Genomic DNA, 18527 nt, shown 5'->3' with positions numbered 1-18527 from the left:
TTCTATTTTATATTGTATATATAATTTATACTATATATTTAAGGGACAAGGTAATATAAGGGATGGTGGTGGGAGAAAATAAAAAGAAAACAGTTCAATTCCCCAAAATAAATAAATAGATAAGTGTTTTCTAGTTTTAAAAAAAGAGAAAATTAAAAATTAGAAAAGGCCTTACTGGTGGTGCAAGGGGTTAAGACGCAACCTATGAAGCTGTTCGCAGCCACTGCAGCATGAGTTCAATCCCCCGGCCAGCCAGGGAACTGCCCACATGGCACAGCAGACCTCTGCTGCCTCACCCGCTGCTTACCTCAGCAGTGTACTTCAATCTGCCTGTTCTGTTCCTCACTCTGTCTCTGCTGAATTCTCTCATTCCCCACCACACACACCTCTGGCCTGTACTCCAGCTCTTGTGTGCATAAATAAATAAATCTTTTTAGCAGCACTCCTTCTGCCCACCTATGACTATGCATGTACCTCTTTTCACCAACTCTCTCCCTCTGCAGGGCAGCAGCCTCCTGCCTACCTGTGACCTGTCAAGGCCGCCCGCCTGCAACCATGCAGGCCTCTCTTAGCAAACCTGTCCCTTCTGGGGCAACTCTTTCTGCCCGCTTGTGTCTCTGCAAGTGTCTTTAACTGTTTTATCCCTTCCCTAACAAACCTGCCCTTTAAATATAAAAATAAACAAATAAATAAATAAATAAATAAATCTTTTTAAAAAAGAAAAAGAAAGAAAGAAAAAATTAGGAAAAGGGCCTAGCAGACCTCTCCTGTCTCTGCCGATACTCCCCTCAGCAGTGTATTTCAGTAGATCTGGCTGTTCTGCTCCCCGCTTTGTCTCTGGTGAATCTTCTCACCATAATCCCCCCATACCTCTGGCCTATACCTTAGTTCTTGTATGCATAAATAAATTAAAAATTAATCCTTAAAAAAATAATAAATACATAAATATTTTGAAAAACAACTACAAAATAAAGACAATGTGGTAAGGATTTATTTTAAAATCAGTGGGGAAAAGAAATATATAGATACACCCGCGCGCCGGCCCCGGGCCCCGCGCAGGCCGGGCCCCGCGCTCTCGCCCCCTGCCGGCGCGGCTCCTCCTTCCTCCCCGGCTTCTCCCGTGGCGGCCGCGCGGGAGGGAGGCAAAGATGGCCGATGAGATCGCCAAGGCGCAGACCGCCCGGCCTGGGGGCGACACGATCTTCGGGAAGATCATCCGCAAGGAAATCCCCGCCAAAATCATCTACGAGGATGACCAGTGTCTTGCTTTCCATGATATTTCCCCTCAAGCACCAACACATTTTCTGGTGATACCCAAAAAACCTATATCTCAGATTTCTGCAGCGGAAGATGCTGATGAAAGTCTTCTTGGACATTTAATGATTGTTGGCAAGAAATGTGCTGCTGATCTGGGCCTGAAGAAGGGTTATCGTATGGTGGTGAATGACGGTTCAGATGGGGGACAGACTGTCTATCATATTCATCTCCATGTTCTTGGAGGTCGGCAAATGAATTGGCCTCCTGGCTAAGCATGTTTCAGGGATGGTTTTCTCTTCTATAGTCAATGATTAAATTTGAAAATTCCAAGTGTACTGCTGAACAATACACTTTTGCCTATATATGGATTGAGGAAATAATGTTAAATATGCATACATAATAAAAGACATTGTTGAATGGTTAAAAAAAAGAAATATATAGATACAGATCTATATTTTTGGATATATATATATATACATATATATATGAATTAGGCCATGGTTGCTATGGAGATATATAGATATATCTCTTCTACCTTCAAAAGTATTCAGGGTGGGAACAAAGGGTAGAGAGGGCACAATGGACTGTGGCAGGAGATTGTTAGTTCTGTAGCATAGGTATGAATCCATACTCCTAAAACATACACAACTGTAAGAAACATTATCTCAATAATAAAAGACAACTAGTCAATTGAAATATATACATTGTATTTCACTGAAATATATTCCTGTGGCACCCAGTGCTGGTCCACTTATGTCATAGTCAGCTCAGATCATAGTAGCCCTGGATGGGGCCAGGATATAAATACAGACTCCCTTTCTGGGGCAGTTTAGACACTGGAGAAGAGCCTGCCTGAGTACATCAGGACCATATCTGGGTGGAAGGCTCATATCCAGCTACCATCCTCCATCCTCTCATCCGGCCAGCAGTTACGCTTGACATCATTCAAGTTCCATCAGAAAAAGCAGACGTGGCCAAGAAGAGCAGAAAGAACCAGGTAACAGGGGGTGCAGTGGATGGGACAAGTAGCCCAGAGGAGTCACCAAGTTCTTCCAGATCTTTCCTTTCCATCCTCCCTCTGTCCTTTCCTTCTTTCTTTCTACCCTTCTCTCCTTCCTCATTTTGGCTTTCTCTTTTCCTTTTTTCTTTCATATCTTCTTTCTTTCCTTTCTTCCTCTTATTTTTTCTTGCTTTCTCTTACTTCACTGTTTTCCTTTCTTTCACTTCAGAGCGTTGGAGACAGTTTATGAGGATTCATTGAATATAGCACCCTAAACAAATGTTAGAGGGCAAAAAGATAAAGGCACTAAGCAGGTACTCTAGCCCAAGATTCAGTTAGGACACCAAAGTCAATTCAAATTAACAGCAAAAAAATAAACTACCGGATGGGAGGAGGTTTCAAAGGAAATAACGGACCTGGAATTTGAGTGATGAGTGACAAGTGTATGGCTAGAAATGAAGTAACAAGCATTTCAGTCTACGAAGAGACACTGGTAGCTACACTAGGCCTGGGTATAGTGCCTAGAGCAGATGATGGGGAGGAGCCTTGGGACACGGAGGTGCTGGAGGGGGGACAAGGGACAAATCACACAGGATCCTGAATGCCTGCTGAAGAACAGAACTGGGCTCCTGTGTAATCACTTAGAATATATGTTGGATAATATGTAAATTATGTCTTAATGTTGATGGAAACTCGTAAGTATGGAAAAGGGCAGGAACGAGGGGATTTAACAAGTGTTGCCAGGATACTGTGCTGTAAGGAGGCTATGAGGCCACAAAACAGCAGCTGAGAAATTGGGTGAAGATATGGGGGTGAAAGGGAGGAAGGGGCTCTTGAGAGCCTTTAGGGAACTCTGAGATAACGAAGTTAATAATGAATTTGTGTATTAGAACTTCTACTACAAGGTAAGCTGTATGAAAGGACACCAAACTTTCCAGGTCATTACTAGTCACAATTCAGCAACGAAGGCGCTGATTGGCTCCGGGACCCATGGGGGCGGGACCATGACGTGTCCATTGTGAAGTGTGCCTTGGGCTGCTAAATGTGATTTCTCATTGGTGGAAACTGGCTCAGTGGCTGCCTCCTACTTAAGCAGACCACTGATTCAATAGCCAATGTGATTGCTCTACCTGAGCACTCATATCATAGGGTTCGGCTGTTAAGAGGAATAGGGATGGCGGCCCTGGGTAGTAGTGTTCTCTCCATAACACTTCCACCTCACATAGAAATAGAAGGTGGCAGTACTCGTGCCTGATAAAACGTCCTCACAAGGTGCTCTCTGAGTGACTTGGGCTTAGCAGGTAGCCATGGTGCCTCATTGTGAGCAGTTGATGACCTCTCAAAACTAAGGTCTCCCATTGGTGGGAGCTGACCCAATGACTGCATGTCAATCAGTCCTGGGCATCAGCAACCAATAGTCTGATTACACCTCAGCACCCATGGTGCTGCTGAGGGACTGATGGGGGCAGAGCCAACATGCCTCCTTTGTGAGGTGTTGATGACCCTCCTAACTGAGGTTTCTCATTGGAGGAAACTGTCTCAGTGACTGCCTCTTAATTAATCATAGTATCGGGCCTCCCCGGTGGCGCAGCGGTTGAGCACTGGGTTGCGAAGCTGCCCGCGGCCTCTGCGGCGCCAGTTCGATCCCCGGCTGCTCCCCGGCCACTAGAGGAGGGTCCCGCATGGCGCGCAGACCTCTCCTGCCGCCCGCTGCTCCCCTCAGCAGTGTACTTCGGTCCTTCTGCCTGCTCTGCTCCCTGCTCTGGCTCTGGTGAATTCTCTCACCCTCCCGCGCTTCTGACTGTACCCAGTGCATGTATAAACAAACAAACAAACAAATTAAAAAAACATGCCTCTATAAAAAAATTAATTAGAGTATCGATATCAGTAACCAAAGTGACTGATTCTGCCTGACCACCCATATCATAGGTTCGGGCTCTTATGAGAAATAGGGGTGCCTCTACATGATAGTGTTCCCTCCATAACACTTCCAGGTTGCACACCACACCACACCCTTGTAGAAGAAATAGAGCTGGCAGATGTCATCTTTCATATATTTATTAACATGTCATCACAGCGTGGTCTCTGAGTGGCTTGGGGGTAGCAGGTGACCATGGTGCCTCATTGTGAGGCATTGATGGCCCCTCAAACTAAGTCCCCATTAGTGGGAGCTGGATCAATAGCTGCCTCCCACTTTATTACATCACTGTATCCACAGCTAGTGTGCTTGATTGCAACCACCACACCCAGGATAGCTAGGCTATTCATGAAAATATCACAGTGGCCTTAGACAATCTTAATCCCCCATACAAATCCACTTCTGATCACTAGGGTGTGCAAGGTGACTCAATGAACACCTCCCACTTCATCATCTTCTGTTTTCACGGCTAATGTGCTTATTTGCCACCCCAAGTCACCCCAGGACTGGCCATTAAAAGCAGTAGGCATGGCCCTGGAAAGCAGTGTTCCCATGACTTCCCTACCTCCACACAGTGCAATCCACCCTGGGGAAGGAGTTTGGAGATTTCCAGAAGTCTTTCCCGACATTAGTATTTACAGGTGTAACCAAGTCTCTCTTTAATTGGATGAAGGGACTGGTGGGGGGGAAGTCTTGATTCCTTCTTTGTGAGGTGTTGACTGGCCTCTGAAATTACAGATTCCTATTGGTAGAGGCTGTGCCAATAGTTGCCCTGCTGCTTAATAATAGTCTCTCTCTCTGCCAACCATGGTGGGGGTTTGTTTTAGATCTTAAGGTGAAAAGGTCTCTCCCCCATTACCACTCTCCTGAGTATACAAAAAGCTTAAGAGGGATTTAGTGAAGAGATTATTTAAAAGCTCATAATCTTGAGACATTAAGTGATAAATGTCGCTGAGAGTACGTGAAATAGGCTAGACAGTATTACATAAAATGGGAAAGGAATTTAAACATCTTTCTATATGTAAATGTATGTAATATCGATCTATCTATATTTATATGCTATATAAACATATAATGTAAAGACATCACCAGTCAGAAAAGGTATAGGCCTTTTCCTGACCCCACTTGAATCTTTTGAAACTGATTTTAATTTGCTTTTCGGATATATATATATGAATTGGGCCATGGTTGCTATGGAGATCTCAAAGCTCATCCTAACTTCTCTGTGGTTATGTCTGAAATGATGTCTTTGGGGAGATTCAAATGATAAGGATGAGGACTGTGGGTGTCTGCCTCTCAAGATGCCACTTGTTATCAGCCACCATCATCTACTAAACTAGAAAGACTCATAGATTCCCAATCTTAATAGATGATTACATTTCATAGTAGATCTTTTATCCTGTCAACCATCCTGAATAACACACCAAATTAATTTGGGGGCATAAATGGATGTGCTTTTTAGGGGAGTTTGGCTCTATTTTCAGCTGTGAATTATGCATTAGTAAGAATTATTTGGACAGCATTCACCATCATTTCCGAAGTTAATGAAATTCCATTACACTTCAGTACATTTTCATTTCACCCAGTGGTAAATTAATTCTCCTTCACTCTTTCTGTCTCTCACTCCTCTTTGGCATCCTTTACAGTAGTTATCGAGTGGGAGCATGGCAGGGCTTCGTAACTACAATAAGTGAAACAAGCGCCCAGCGGGACAGACGCTGCTGATTCCCTCTCTAATGATGACGGTCCTGACAACTCTAGCCTAGCCCAGATGAGCGAGGCAACTTGTTTTCACAGCTGTCACTGCTGTTTTCACTGCTCTAGAATCTAGGTTCAAGTTCAGGGGGCTGAGTCGGGCCACAACATAGATGTCTGGCACACGTCTCATCTTGACACACAGCTCTCACTGGTGAGCTGCCAGCAACCACAGCACCCGCCACTCAGTCACATGGCTGAATAGATCACATGACCTGGGGACACTCCTTGGGCAAACGGGAGGACCAAAAGCATGGCCAAGTTCAGCTTTGCCCCACTAAGAAACCATCCTGCTTCCAGCCCCCTTGTCATGGCTCAAGCCAGATCCTGCTCTCCCAGGTCCCCTACCCAAAGAGCAGCAAATATCTTCTGTCTGGTGCTCTAGCAAGTGACCAAATTGCTCCAGAGAAGCTACTTTAACCCCTCACTTACAGGCAATTCTACATGTTTCTAGACTCTTCTTCTGGCTAATAGTGTAGTAAGTTAAAGAGAGTCCGGGCTCTGAACTCAGAACAACCAGTTAAAGCACCTTGGACTCCTGTGGGAACACTGCCAAGTTCTGTACCAACTTGAGTCCTAGTTTCCACAGCATGAAATGGAGGTAATATCTCTCTCCACAGACTCATTTTGAGGAAGACAGGAGCTAATGTATGGGAAAGTATCGAGCACAGGGCTTGAAACTTGGTAAATGGCAGTTATTATGACTATTACTAGCTCATTCTAATGATGCTCACTGACTGTTTCTGATTCCCTGTGCTTTTTCTATTTGCTGTTGCACACAGCCTCCTGCCCATCCCCCAGGGGGCTTGGAGGAGGGGAATAGTAGGCACTAAAGAATGACAGGTCCAGTCTCTATTGCACTAATACCCAACCATGCCTTTTGCTTCCTTCCCCATTCCCCACTCTCATAAATATGCCCAGACACCTTTATTTATATGGGCTATTTTAAGGTTTTCTGTCCACAGAAAGTTCCAGAAGAGCTGTGCTCCTTTCTACTCCCTTGACTCACTCAGTCCAGCAATGAGTCCCAACAGGCACTGTGCTGGGCCAAGAAATATTCCTTGAGGGCCTGCTCTGTTCCAAGCACCAAACTTCTTAAAGATTTAATGATGAGCAAATTACACGTGGTCCCTTCGCTCATGAAACTTAGCCAATCAGGGGAGGAAAACATTAAATATATAAATGAATTTATAAGTCAAAACTAAGAGAGGGGCCTCCTCGGTGGTGCAGCAGTTGAGCACTGGGTTGTGAAGCTGCCCGCAGCCTCTGCAGCGCCGGTTCGATCCCCGGCTGCTCCCCGGCCACCGGAGGAGGCTCCTGCATGGCGCACAGACCTCTCCTGCCACCCGCTGCTCCCCTCAGCAGTGGACTGCGGTCCTTCTGCCTGCTCTGCTCCCCGCTCTGGCTCTGGTGAATTCTCTCACCCTCCGGCACTTCTGACTGTACCCAGTGCTTATATAAATAAATAAATAAATCTTTAAAAAAAAAAAAAAACCTGAGAGGTAGGGGGCCTCCCTGGTGGCGCAAGGGGTTAAGCACCACACTATGAAGCAATCTGCAGCCTCTGCAGCACGAGTTCGATCCCCTGGCCAGCCAGGGAGCAGCCCACATGGCGCAGCAGACCTCTCCTGACTCAACTGCTGCTCCCCTTAGCAGTGTATTTCAGTCAGTCTGCCTGTTCTGTTCCCCACTCCGTCTCTGGTAAATCCTCTCAACCCCACCCCCAGCATCTCTGGCCTGTACCCTAACTCTTGTATGCATAAATAAACAAATCTTTAAACAAAAAAATAAACTAAGAGAGTTAGGGCCTCCCTGGTGCTGTAGGGGTAAAGTGTTAGTGCTACCACCACAATGGCCCGAGTTCGATCCCTGGCCAGGGAACTAACCCACAGGGTGCAGCAGACCTCTCCTGTCTCACCCTCTGCTCTCCTTAGCAGTGTATTTCAGTAGGTCGGCCTGTTCTGCTCCTCACTCTGTCTCTGTTGAATCTTCTCACCCCCTGTACCTCTGGTCTGCACCTCAGTTCTATGCAAAAATAAAATATTAAAAATATATATATATATCAAGAGATAACAGTTTTAAGAAATAAAAATCTTTAAAAAATAGAAAAACTTTCCATACCTAAAATTGCAAAAAAAAACTCAAGGTTTGAGAAATGAAGCTTCAGGGAACCTCAGAGTCCCTCCTTTCAAACATGCACCTGTACTTGGTGGGAGATGCTGAGTGTCATAGAATATTCTAGGTGGAAAGAGAGGTAGATGTTCAAGTCACCCCCAAGATAATGCAGCAGTTGAGGTGAAGAGGAAGAACATTTTCAGAGCACTTAGTGATTTAATTATACAAGTAATGAGTGATACATTATAAACTTTCAGCCTCCAGGCAGATGTATGTTTTAATTAAGGAAAAGACTGGAACTTTGGAAAGGGCTCCAAAAGCCTAAATATCAAAACATACATAAAACAAATCTGTTTCCATGAATGATAAAAGTCCTCAATCAATCTGTTCTTCCAGAACAACTAGAAATAAGATGGACAGTCTGGGCACTGGTCTGCTAATGCACTAACCAGAATAAAATCAACCAGATGCGATCCCATTGATTGTACAATCATCGGTCACTTTCTGGTCAAAAAAAACTGGCCTTCACCTAAGCAATTCAGGCATGTAACATCAACAGACTCCAGCTTCCATATAGTAGTCGTCACTCGACTCTCCAGCTTGATTTAATTGCCCTGTATGACACAGTGTATATTTATTGGGATTATTTGATGCTCGCCATTTCAATTAACTCCAGACAGGTCCCCTCCATGGGTAAAAGACAGAACATAAGTTTATTTGCCTGCATTAACAAACTGGCAGGTAGTCAGGCAAACACAACCATAGCAACATCTGACTAGTAAGCTGCCCAGAGCCTCCAAGCCAGCAGGGTGATTTGAGTCAGGTGGAGATAAGAGGGTAACCTTGACCTTCATTTATAGCTGTCAGGGAAATGACAGAACTGGGGAGGTGCCCTACTCCTGCTGAAAGCAGAAGCCATTAATGAGAGGAAGTAATCGGTATTGATTGTGGAAAGCACAGTAAATCCTGTGACTACATCCATCCCTTATCTGGAGATGTTCTCCAAGTGTCACTGATTCTGGGAAGTGCAGATTGCTGGGACTAATTTGCACAGTAAAATTGTACAGAAAACTGAGGACTAAAAGGCAACATGGTACAGTCATCAGAAGGGAGCACTGGATTAATTTGGGCATCCAGGGGCCCAGGTGCTGGTCTTACCTCCACCATTGTGAATAAGCAGGTCCCAATATGGGCAGTAGCTTCATAGTGTTAACCGAGGCAAGATCTTTCTAGCCAGTGCTGGGCCTCACTAGGTCCATCTGCAAAAGAAGTTACACAAGATGGTCATAAGTTCTCTCTCTCTCACTCACACACACACACAGACTCAATCTCTTTCACATACACACACTTTCTTACACAAATTCTTTCTCACACGACTTTCTCAGTCTCTTAGACTGAGACTCAATTTCTCAAACTAACAGACTCTCAGGCACTGATTCTCAGACACACTCTCAGTCTCTCTCACACAGAAACTCACTCTCAATCTCTCTCACACATGTACTCAGATTCACACATCTTCTCTGAGTCTGTAGTGCCAACAAGCACAGGGCAGGTTCACTATCGATTTGGGCAAAAGGTTCCAGAGCCCTCAGTGAATTTTTCAGTCCTTAATGCTCTCTCAGGCACACCAGGTAGGGAGGCTGGCACGTATGGAGGCAGGCATGTGCAAGGCAGGAGGCTGGGAGGCAGGCAGGCAACTGAGCCTACCAGCACCATAACCACCACCCACCCCCACCCGGAATCTCTATACACGTTCTCTGGGCTCTCTCGTAGTTTCACCTCTTCTGTACTCACTCATCCCCTGGTAGCCATTCTCCCATCGCCGTCCTCCTGTAGCTGTCCTTATATCCCTGTCCTCTAGCCTCAGGTGTGCCACTTACACATGCCCACACCCATGCTTCAGGTGTCCACAGTCAGGCATGTGTGCCCCGCACCCATGCTCCCAAGTGCCTTCTATAGCAACCCTCAGGCGATAGGCACAGAGGCTAATGGCATAAAAAGCCCTATTAATTCCACTTGCCCTACAGAGTCTCTCACGCACATCCTCACAGACTCTCTCAATCTCTCTTACACACTCTCAATCTCTCACACAGACACTCAACCTCTCTTACAGACTCTCAATTTCTCACACTCAGACTCCAAATTCAAAGACGTGACCAATTTCCTAACATTGAAAGGAGGGATGGCATTCTCTAGGGTCAGCTTTCTAGAAGAATGTCATTTTACTGGAAAGAATGCTAAATAAGGGGCCTCCCCAGTGGCGCAGTGGTTGAGCGCTGGGTTGCGAAGCTGCCCACAGCCTCTGCAGCGCCGGTTCGATCCCCAGCTGCTCCCCCAGCCACCAGAGGAGGGTCCCACATGGCTCACAGACCTCTCCTGCCACCCGCTGCTCCCCTCAGCAGTGTACTTCGGTCCTTCTGCCTGCTCTGCTCCCCGCTCTGGCTCTGGTGAATTCTCTCACCCTCCCACGCTTCTGACTGTACCCAGTGCTTGTATAAACAAAACAAACAAACAAACAAACAAATAAATAAAACATGCCTCTAAAAAAAAAAAAGAAAGAATGCTAAATAAGCTCCCCTCTTTGGACCAGATTTCAGGCTAAGATCACGAACTTAAGTCTTTCTCCAGAGTTCTTCATTTTACTCTGGAATGACTGAGTCACCACATAACACGCAGCCACCACTGTCTTTAGGTACTGCCCATATCAGGACCTGCTTATACACTACTTCAGCCCCTAACAAGACAAGCTCCGTTCAATAGAAGAAACCAAATTATTACACATCTTCATCCTGCTTCCCATAAAGACTTTTCATCTCGGCAGCAGCTTGGGAGAGATCTGAATATTCAGCTTCCAGGCCAGCACCTGAGAGTATTAGCTTTGTTTTTGTTTTAGTTATCCAGATAGGTATGCAGGGGTATCTCACTGGGTGTTTAATTTGCATTTCCCTAATGGCTAAGGAAGTGGAGCATCTTTTCATATGCTTATTTGCCAGCATTGTGCCTGGCAAGTAATAGGTGCTCCCTTTCAAGATTTCCGGTGATTTCTGCACCCTTTTTCCCAAACAGAATTTGAATAAAAGCCATTGAGTTAAGACCTGACCTCCCTCCTCAGGATTTTAAGCAGCAGTTGCATGATGGGGGACAGGCCAGGGGGCTAGGCTAGGCAGCTTTGGGAACTTCTCACACAACTCACCGAGCAGGTGGCCAGAGACGCACATGCGCGTGCACACACTGTTTTCCTTTTTAATTAAAAACTTGTTTCACAAACAAATCAAAATACAACCCCTAGAAATCTGACTATAGAATTGAGACTGCCAAGGGGGATGAAAGGGTGGTAACAAAGAAGGGAGGGGGCCCTACAGACTGTGATGGAGGATTGTGGGTGCCTTGGTGGTGGGTGTGTTGACATACTTCTGAAGAGGTGTGAGCCTCTGCCCCTAAATCCTATAGTGTGGTAAAACAATTTTGCCTCCATAAAAAATAATATAGAGGCCTCCCTGGTGGCACAAGGGGTTAAGTCGCAGCACTATCAAGCTATCGCCACCCGCTGCAGACTGAGTTCAATCCCCAGCCAGGGAGCTGACCCACATGGCACAGCAGACCTCTCCTGTCTCTCCCCCTGCTTCTCTCAGCAAAGTATTTCAGTGAATCTGCCTGTTCTATTCCCCACTCTGTCTGTGGTGAATCCTCTCACACACACACCCCCGCCCCGACACCTCTGACCTGCACCCCAGCTCTTGTATGCATAAATAAATCTTTAAAAAATAATAATACATGGGCCTCCCCGGTGGCGCAGCGGTTGAGCGTTGGGTTGCGAAGCTGCCCGCGGCCTCTGCGGTGCCGGTTCGATCCCCGGCTGCTCCCCGGCCACCAGAGGAGGGTCCCACATGGCGCGCAGACCTCTCCTGCCGCCCGCTGCTCCCCTCAGCAGTGTACTTCGGTCCTTCTGCCTGCTCTGCTCCCTGCTCTGGCTCTGGTGAATTCTCTCACCCTCCCGCGCTTCTGACTGTACCCAGTGCATGCATAAACAAAACAAACAAATAAATAAATAAAACATGCCTCTATTAAAAAATAATAATAATAATAATACGATTAAAATTTTCTTTCAGAGTTAACTGCATATTAAAAGTAGACAGCTCGCCAGCGAAGTTACTGAAATAAGTGGCATAAGGAGCAGCCGGATGTGCTGCGGGCTACATTGTTACAGTTATGATTTACACAAAAGGAGATGAGAACATTTACTCTCTTTATGGTACCACCGTCACACTAACTTGAAGTTTCCAGAGTTTCTCATTTCTTTGACTGTTTAACAGCCCAAAAAAATCTTGATTCTTGAAGACTGGATACTTACTACAAAATTTACTTTCACTCACTATATATTCATTGAGTATCTAAGACATCTCAGCCGAGCTGAAACTGGGCAAGACAATGTGGTGGGATTTAATGATAGGAGACTTGCTCTCAATGCCTGAAGACAACTTGTGGTCCACTTGCACCTCAGCTTTATTTCAGGAAAGGGCTGAAAGTTCTGATGACCATCCAGACTTAGTGCCTGGCATCTGGGCAGGTGATGGGCCTCTTTTTTTTTTTTTTAGTGGGCATTTTCTCTTTTGATGACCTTCCCAACACAAAGTTTCCTTAGTCCCCGACACACTTCCTTTTTTCACAGCTTTCTCAGCTATGCTCAACTATTTCCTGTTCATGTTTCCTAAATGTCCTTGCTCTTATTTGCCTTTAAAAAGAATAAAGAAAGGCAGCATAAAATGTTATATAACCCAAGGAACCACAAAAACCTCAAAAGTGTGGAGGGCTTGAGTAAGAATAAAATTAGTGCAGTGCATATTCCATCCATATTACATAGATGTATAGTAAATGTTAGATAGACTGATTGATAAGATTCTTGCTTAAGGAATTGCTTCACCTAATTGACAAATTAATGGGAGAAATGGAGGGGCATATTTGACAACCAACACTGGAAGGAAATCCATCCCTTTTGGTGAATAATTCTGTGTATACTTACATATTATTTAAGGGAATTTTGTGTGCAAGGGAAGGAGGTTTGAATCGCTTACCTACAGTTAATTCTTAATTATCCACGTTAACAGAGAGAAGCTGAAACAACAGATAACCCAAAATTCTTCCCCTTAATCAGTCAGCTGTCCTCCTACAGCCCTTTACACCAGCCCAGGAAACAATTCACTGTAAACGCGGGAAAAATGTTTTCCCCGAGGTAATCTCTCCCCCTACAGGCCACTGGCTGGTAGATCAGTTCCCGGAGGAGAAACTTATCACCAGAATGTCCCAAATTAATTTACAGTGGAGTGTGCGAGTGGCAAGGAGGAACCTTTCCCTAGAAATAGAGCTGTAAATGTCCACTAGCTACAGGGAACACCTGTGGTGCTTACTGAGAGGTATTAGCTCTCGGGGAGTTCGGGGCCTCTGAGTAAACTGCTCTCAGACTCAATTTACAACATTTTTACCTCACTGGGCCTTTGTCAGATCCTCTGAGATCATGAACCCAAAGCCCTGACTCAAGGGACTCTCTAGATAATGGCAGCTATCATTATTGTCGTCCTAATTGTAAGGTTGGTCACCGTGCAAAAATCATTAATGGGTCACCTGAACTAGCAGTTGTGAGTTTGTTGCAATTGATTTATTACCAGGGTAGTAAAAATTTTAATTTGTTCACATATATTCTAGCAGATGCAAATTATGTCACAATAACCTTTGTTAACAATTCTGATATTCTTTCCTGATAGCAGAGGAAGAGGTTTCCACCCGTGATCTGGAGCCCTGAGCACTGCTCCAAAGGTGGGAATCTTGGGAACATTGAGATTTCCTACCCTAGGGCCTTGACACCCAGCTGCCCGCCAGCTTTAAAGCATTAAGTTTAAAGCTCCCCTCAACTCCCCTAGGTTCCTCCAGGTTTCCCACCTGACCACCCAATCCAGGCCACTTAGTCGGTTCTCTTTAAATATGTATCATGGACAAGATCTCTTAATCTTGCTCCCAGCCAGTGATTTTGCAAATATCAAACCACCTAGTTTGATGGACCTACTGCCTGTGTGACCCCCTACAAACTCGCTTCTGTACAATTGTGAAAAGTTGCTCTAAGTGGAGCCAGTTTAAATTGGGGTCAGGGTGGCCGATATAGACAAATGGCCCCTTTAACTGGTCTAACACCCCCCACCCAACTGAGCCTAACACCCAACATCCCAAGAAGCCAGCAAGAAAGAACATCCAGTTGAAAGGACTAGTAACAGTCAACTTTTATCTCCTTTTCTTTGTGACAATCCACAGGACCATTGGTCCTTGTGACTCCCTCACCTGACCATTATCTCATCCTCCATCACCTCTTCCTTGATAATGGCACCCTTTTCCTACTAAAAAGAAACAGCTTTCTGTCCCTCCCTTGGGATACATTTGGGTTTTATGCCTGAATCTGTGCACCCTGCACTGCAGGTCTTTGTTTCCAAATAATGGCCTCTTGAATGGCCTCCTAAATTTTTAGGTCAACACTATGACATAGGTTGCCCTGGAAATCTTCTGAGAATGTTACCTTCCTGCTCAGACCTTCCAGGGTCTCCTTCTTGGCTGGCAAGAGGAGAGCAGGAAAGGACACAGTGTATACACATTTGGAGGAGGCCAAAGACCAATCATGTCGACTTAATAATACTGCCCAGAGAAGCTCGTCTTCCAGCTTCATTTTAATCAAAGGGAAAGAGATTGGCTTGCAGAAACATTGTAAATTTTAATGTATGAGTGAAATCGTAAGTTATCTGTTGGATTGGGTGATTTCTGGTATTTTCCCCTAGGTGGCCACAGAAGGCCCAGCCCTTGCATGAAGCCATATTCCTTCTTCTCACTAGGTGGCAGCAACACTTAGCGTTGCCAAATAAGAAAAGTGTCCTTGCTGTTAATTCCATGAAAGCTCTCACCTATATATTTGATGGGGGGTGGGGGGGAACCTCTATACATCATATTGCTATTTTTATTTTCCTGAAAAACTGGCCAGGTTTCATTCCAATCACAAGTAATCGCAAATAATGCTATAGAAAAGGTAAAACCGGGAAAAAACCAAGACAGCCACTGAGTGGGAACCTTCCCTTTGTTAGGAATGACTTGCCCTTGGTCACACAGGTAAGTAGAGGCAGAGTGGGAACTAGCACGCCAGTCTCTTAACTCACTCCCAAGCTCTTCTTTCCAGAGCTGAACATGCCCAAGAATTTCACTTGTAATTGTGCTTCCTGAGAGATATACACTAACCTCTCTGGGCCTCTAGCTCTTCATTTTTCATATGGACAGAGTGGACCCTGCTCCCAGGGCCTTACCAGATTTAGAGACCGCAACTCCAAGGAGCAGGGAAGCACAGAACACTCAGGCATGTCACTAACAGGGATGCTCCAAGCTGCGTGTGCTATTATTTCCAGGGACAGAGTCTGATATAACACACGCATGAAAGTCTTGTCTTCTCTTTTCCCGTTACAGACAGCACGTGCATCTTAAGCAAAAACAATGAAGCTATATTCCAGCAGTAAGAAGTGGGAGGGGTCAGTGTATTATAGGGCAGAGAGAGGGACACTGCAGGACCCCCAAACCTGCCTACTCTAAGTAGGTTCTGCCATCTGCCCCATGAAGACAAAACATACTTTTAATGCATAAGACCTTCGATAGAAAAGAACTTTAATACGATTAGTGTGTAATAGAGAGAAGAAAAAGAAAAAAAGTTTCCAAATCAAACACCCAAAGTTACCCATCCCCTTGTGCGCAAACGTCCAGGCAAACAGGCTTGGCCCAAAGCAGGACAGCTGAGGCCAAAAGCCTGCCATAATTCTAAGGCACCTTCTGGTGGCAACGCATAAGAAAGGGGCAGAAGGGGCCAGGCAAATCTGGAAGGAAAAGAGCAAAATCAAGGTAAAGGCTGCCCCTGTCAACCTCCCCATGGGTCTCTCACCGCATCTGTTTCAAGTGTGTCCTTCTATGTCCCCCAAGTCCCTGGAACAAGTCCAAGGCTGAGAAGCAAGCAGGGCTTCTCCTTCACGCATCTTTCCGCTCCACGTGCCTCCCCAGTCTTCTTCCTCCATCTCTCTGCTTCTTCTACAGCAGCTCCGTCCTTTTCCCCAGTGCCTGTGTTTGCTTCACCTCCCTGCCCAGCCACACCCTTCCTTAGGGTGGGGCAGGGAATTTACACTGTGAAAATTCCCAGCTTCGCCTTCCTGCCCAGCTCCATCCTTCCTCCGGGGTGGGACAGGGAACTAACACCGTGGCAGTGTCCAGTGAGAGGGGATCTAAGCCACTTAGAAGGTTAACTGTGGGATTCGATTCGGTAGACTGTGTCTAACTCTGGGTTTCTCTCTTAGGAGAGGAAGTGAGAGATAGCTGTTCTTCCCCGCTACCATCCCAGTGTCATCACCCTGACGACAAGTCTTTTACTATACCTGATTTTGTTCCTCCGACTCCTCTTGAAAATGCAGACCACCAAGAGCAAATCCATCAGCACAGGTAAACCTCTGCTTTCTCTTCACAGCTCTCTTGTGGGAGACACCTGTATTTGCAAATATCCTCGTGTACCTATCATCGAGGGCCCCACTTCTCAGAAATTGTTCTGAGGATGGAAACTACTGAGTCTTTCCAGAAAGCCTAGTACTAGACCAAGTCATGTGACCTGGTAGTGTCCTGTGGGGCCACTATTATAACCAGGTAATCCCTTTAGACATGCAGGTGTAGGGGTCCCAGAGTATACCCCTCACCCTGCCCTGTAACACCTCACCAAATTCAACCCAATTTTACTGATAGTTGTCAAAATACCTATGAATTTTAGTCAATGCTTTGTTTACCCATCACAAATCACTTGGAAATTTTTATCTCATTTGATCCTGGAAACAGTATTAGGGTCAGTGGCAGCGAAGTGACCAGTTCATAAAGGAGCATTTGAGAAGCAAGACAAGATCAAGAACAAAAAGGTCTTCGACTCAAACAAACCTGAGTTCAATCACAGCTCTAACACTTCCTAGTTGCGTGACTCTGGGCAAGTTAATCTTTCCAAGCCTCAGTTTTCTCATCCATAAATTGGAGAAAAGTGTTCACTCCAGGGTGATATCAAAATGGCTTTTTTGTTCGTGATGGAGAGCCATCGTTTTATTTGGTGAAGTTCTGTGGATTGTCCCGCTTCCATGTGTTGCTTTTGTTAGCTTTTGCCTCATATTAATACAGAAACTGTTCTGTATTAGCACAGTCACTTCTGTTCCAAGATCCAGCGCAGAAAGAGGAAGTTAGAAAAAGGCAAGGAAAGCTGAATTCTGCCAAGGATAAGCGGGTGGGGTGAGTGGAGGCCTGGAAGGAAGTTGCAACCAAGAATCCCCAAGTTCCTTTTCCAGACCTAGAGGGAAGAGTTAACTCTACCAGGCCCCCCCTCCGCCCACCCCCGCCCCACCCACCGATGACATCCTCTCCCACTCTGGGTGATACAAGAACTTAGCAAACTGGTGCTGTCTTTCTGGAGAGCAGTCTGGTTTGAAAGCTCTTTCTAGGTCTCTTTCCATTTTTAAGAACACATTCCAAACAAACAAGTCCAAAAGGAGCCCCGGGGGTGGGAGGGTGGCAAGCTTTGTGAGGTTTTTCCAAGCCCCACTATTTATAATGGTGAAAAGCTGGAAGCAACCCACATATTCAGTGATGGCAGAGTGTCTAAAAAAAAGTAGAGTCTACCAACCAGATGGAATGTTCTTCAAGGCATTAAAATGGTAAGTATGCCGGCTATATTAAGTAAAAAAGGAGATCACAATGTGGTATAGACACAAACATTACAACTGTGTAAACCTAAAAGATATCTGGACCCAAATCCAAAGGAAACAAATTGTGTAGTTGATAGAATATCTCGATTTAGTTTTGTTTAGCTACTGTGCATGGCAGTTCACAGATGTTATCTCATTGACGCTTCGTGCAAGTTGATTATCGCGTCAATTTCTGTGCACACACACACACACACACACACACTACTAGGAATATAGTCGGCTTCTGGGGCCTCCCCCGGTGGCGCAGCGGTTGAGCGCTGGGTTGCGAAGCTGCCTGCAGCCTCTACAGTGCCGGTTCCATTCCCGCCCACCTGTGAGGGTCCCACATGGCGCGCAGACCTCTCCTGCCGCCTGCTGCTCCCCTCAGCAGTGTGTTTCATCGGTCTGCCTGTTCTGCTCCCCGCTCTGGCTCTGGTGAATTCTCTCACCCTCCCGTGCTTCTGACTGTACCCAGTGCTTGTATGAATAAATAAATAAATCTTTAAAAAAAATATATAGTCGGCTTCTATAACAGTACTTTGAAAATAGGGCTTTGAAAACAAACAGCGCTGCTGCCATTTACTGAGCTATGTGACCTTGGTAAAGTCACTCCCCTCCAAGTTGTCTCATTTGCGAAATGTAGAGGAAAGTGACTAAATTAAGACTTTGAGCTCTCAGAGTAATTACCGTTTTTTCTATCTCTGGTGCT

General features: G+C 45.5%; 1 protein-coding gene across 1 annotated transcript; it reads left to right on the top strand.

Annotated features, from left to right (window-relative positions):
• The first annotated feature begins 391 nt into the window (after window positions 1-391).
• LOC311187447 (adenosine 5'-monophosphoramidase HINT1) lies at window positions 392-1534 on the top strand. The gene has a single exon (XM_084258852.1). It carries the CDS (start codon window positions 1149-1151, stop codon window positions 1527-1529), a length of 381 nt encoding a protein of 126 aa, XP_084114978.1. The 5' UTR covers window positions 392-1148; the 3' UTR covers window positions 1530-1534.
• The last annotated feature ends 16993 nt before the right edge of the window (window positions 1535-18527 follow it).

The sequence above is a fragment of the Talpa europaea genome (genome assembly GCF_964194135.1).
Source record: "Talpa europaea genome assembly, chromosome: X".
Classification (NCBI taxonomy): Eukaryota; Metazoa; Chordata; class Mammalia; order Eulipotyphla; family Talpidae; genus Talpa; species Talpa europaea.
Note: the sequence above shows the minus strand (reverse complement) of the source record. Positions and strands in the feature narration are given on the sequence as shown.

Bases quoted from the DNA above. Each gene is read 5' to 3' on its own strand.
- LOC311187447 (XM_084258852.1), top strand. From the start codon at position 1,149: ATGGCCGATGAGATCGCCAAGGCGCAGACCGCCCGGCCTGGGGGCGAC.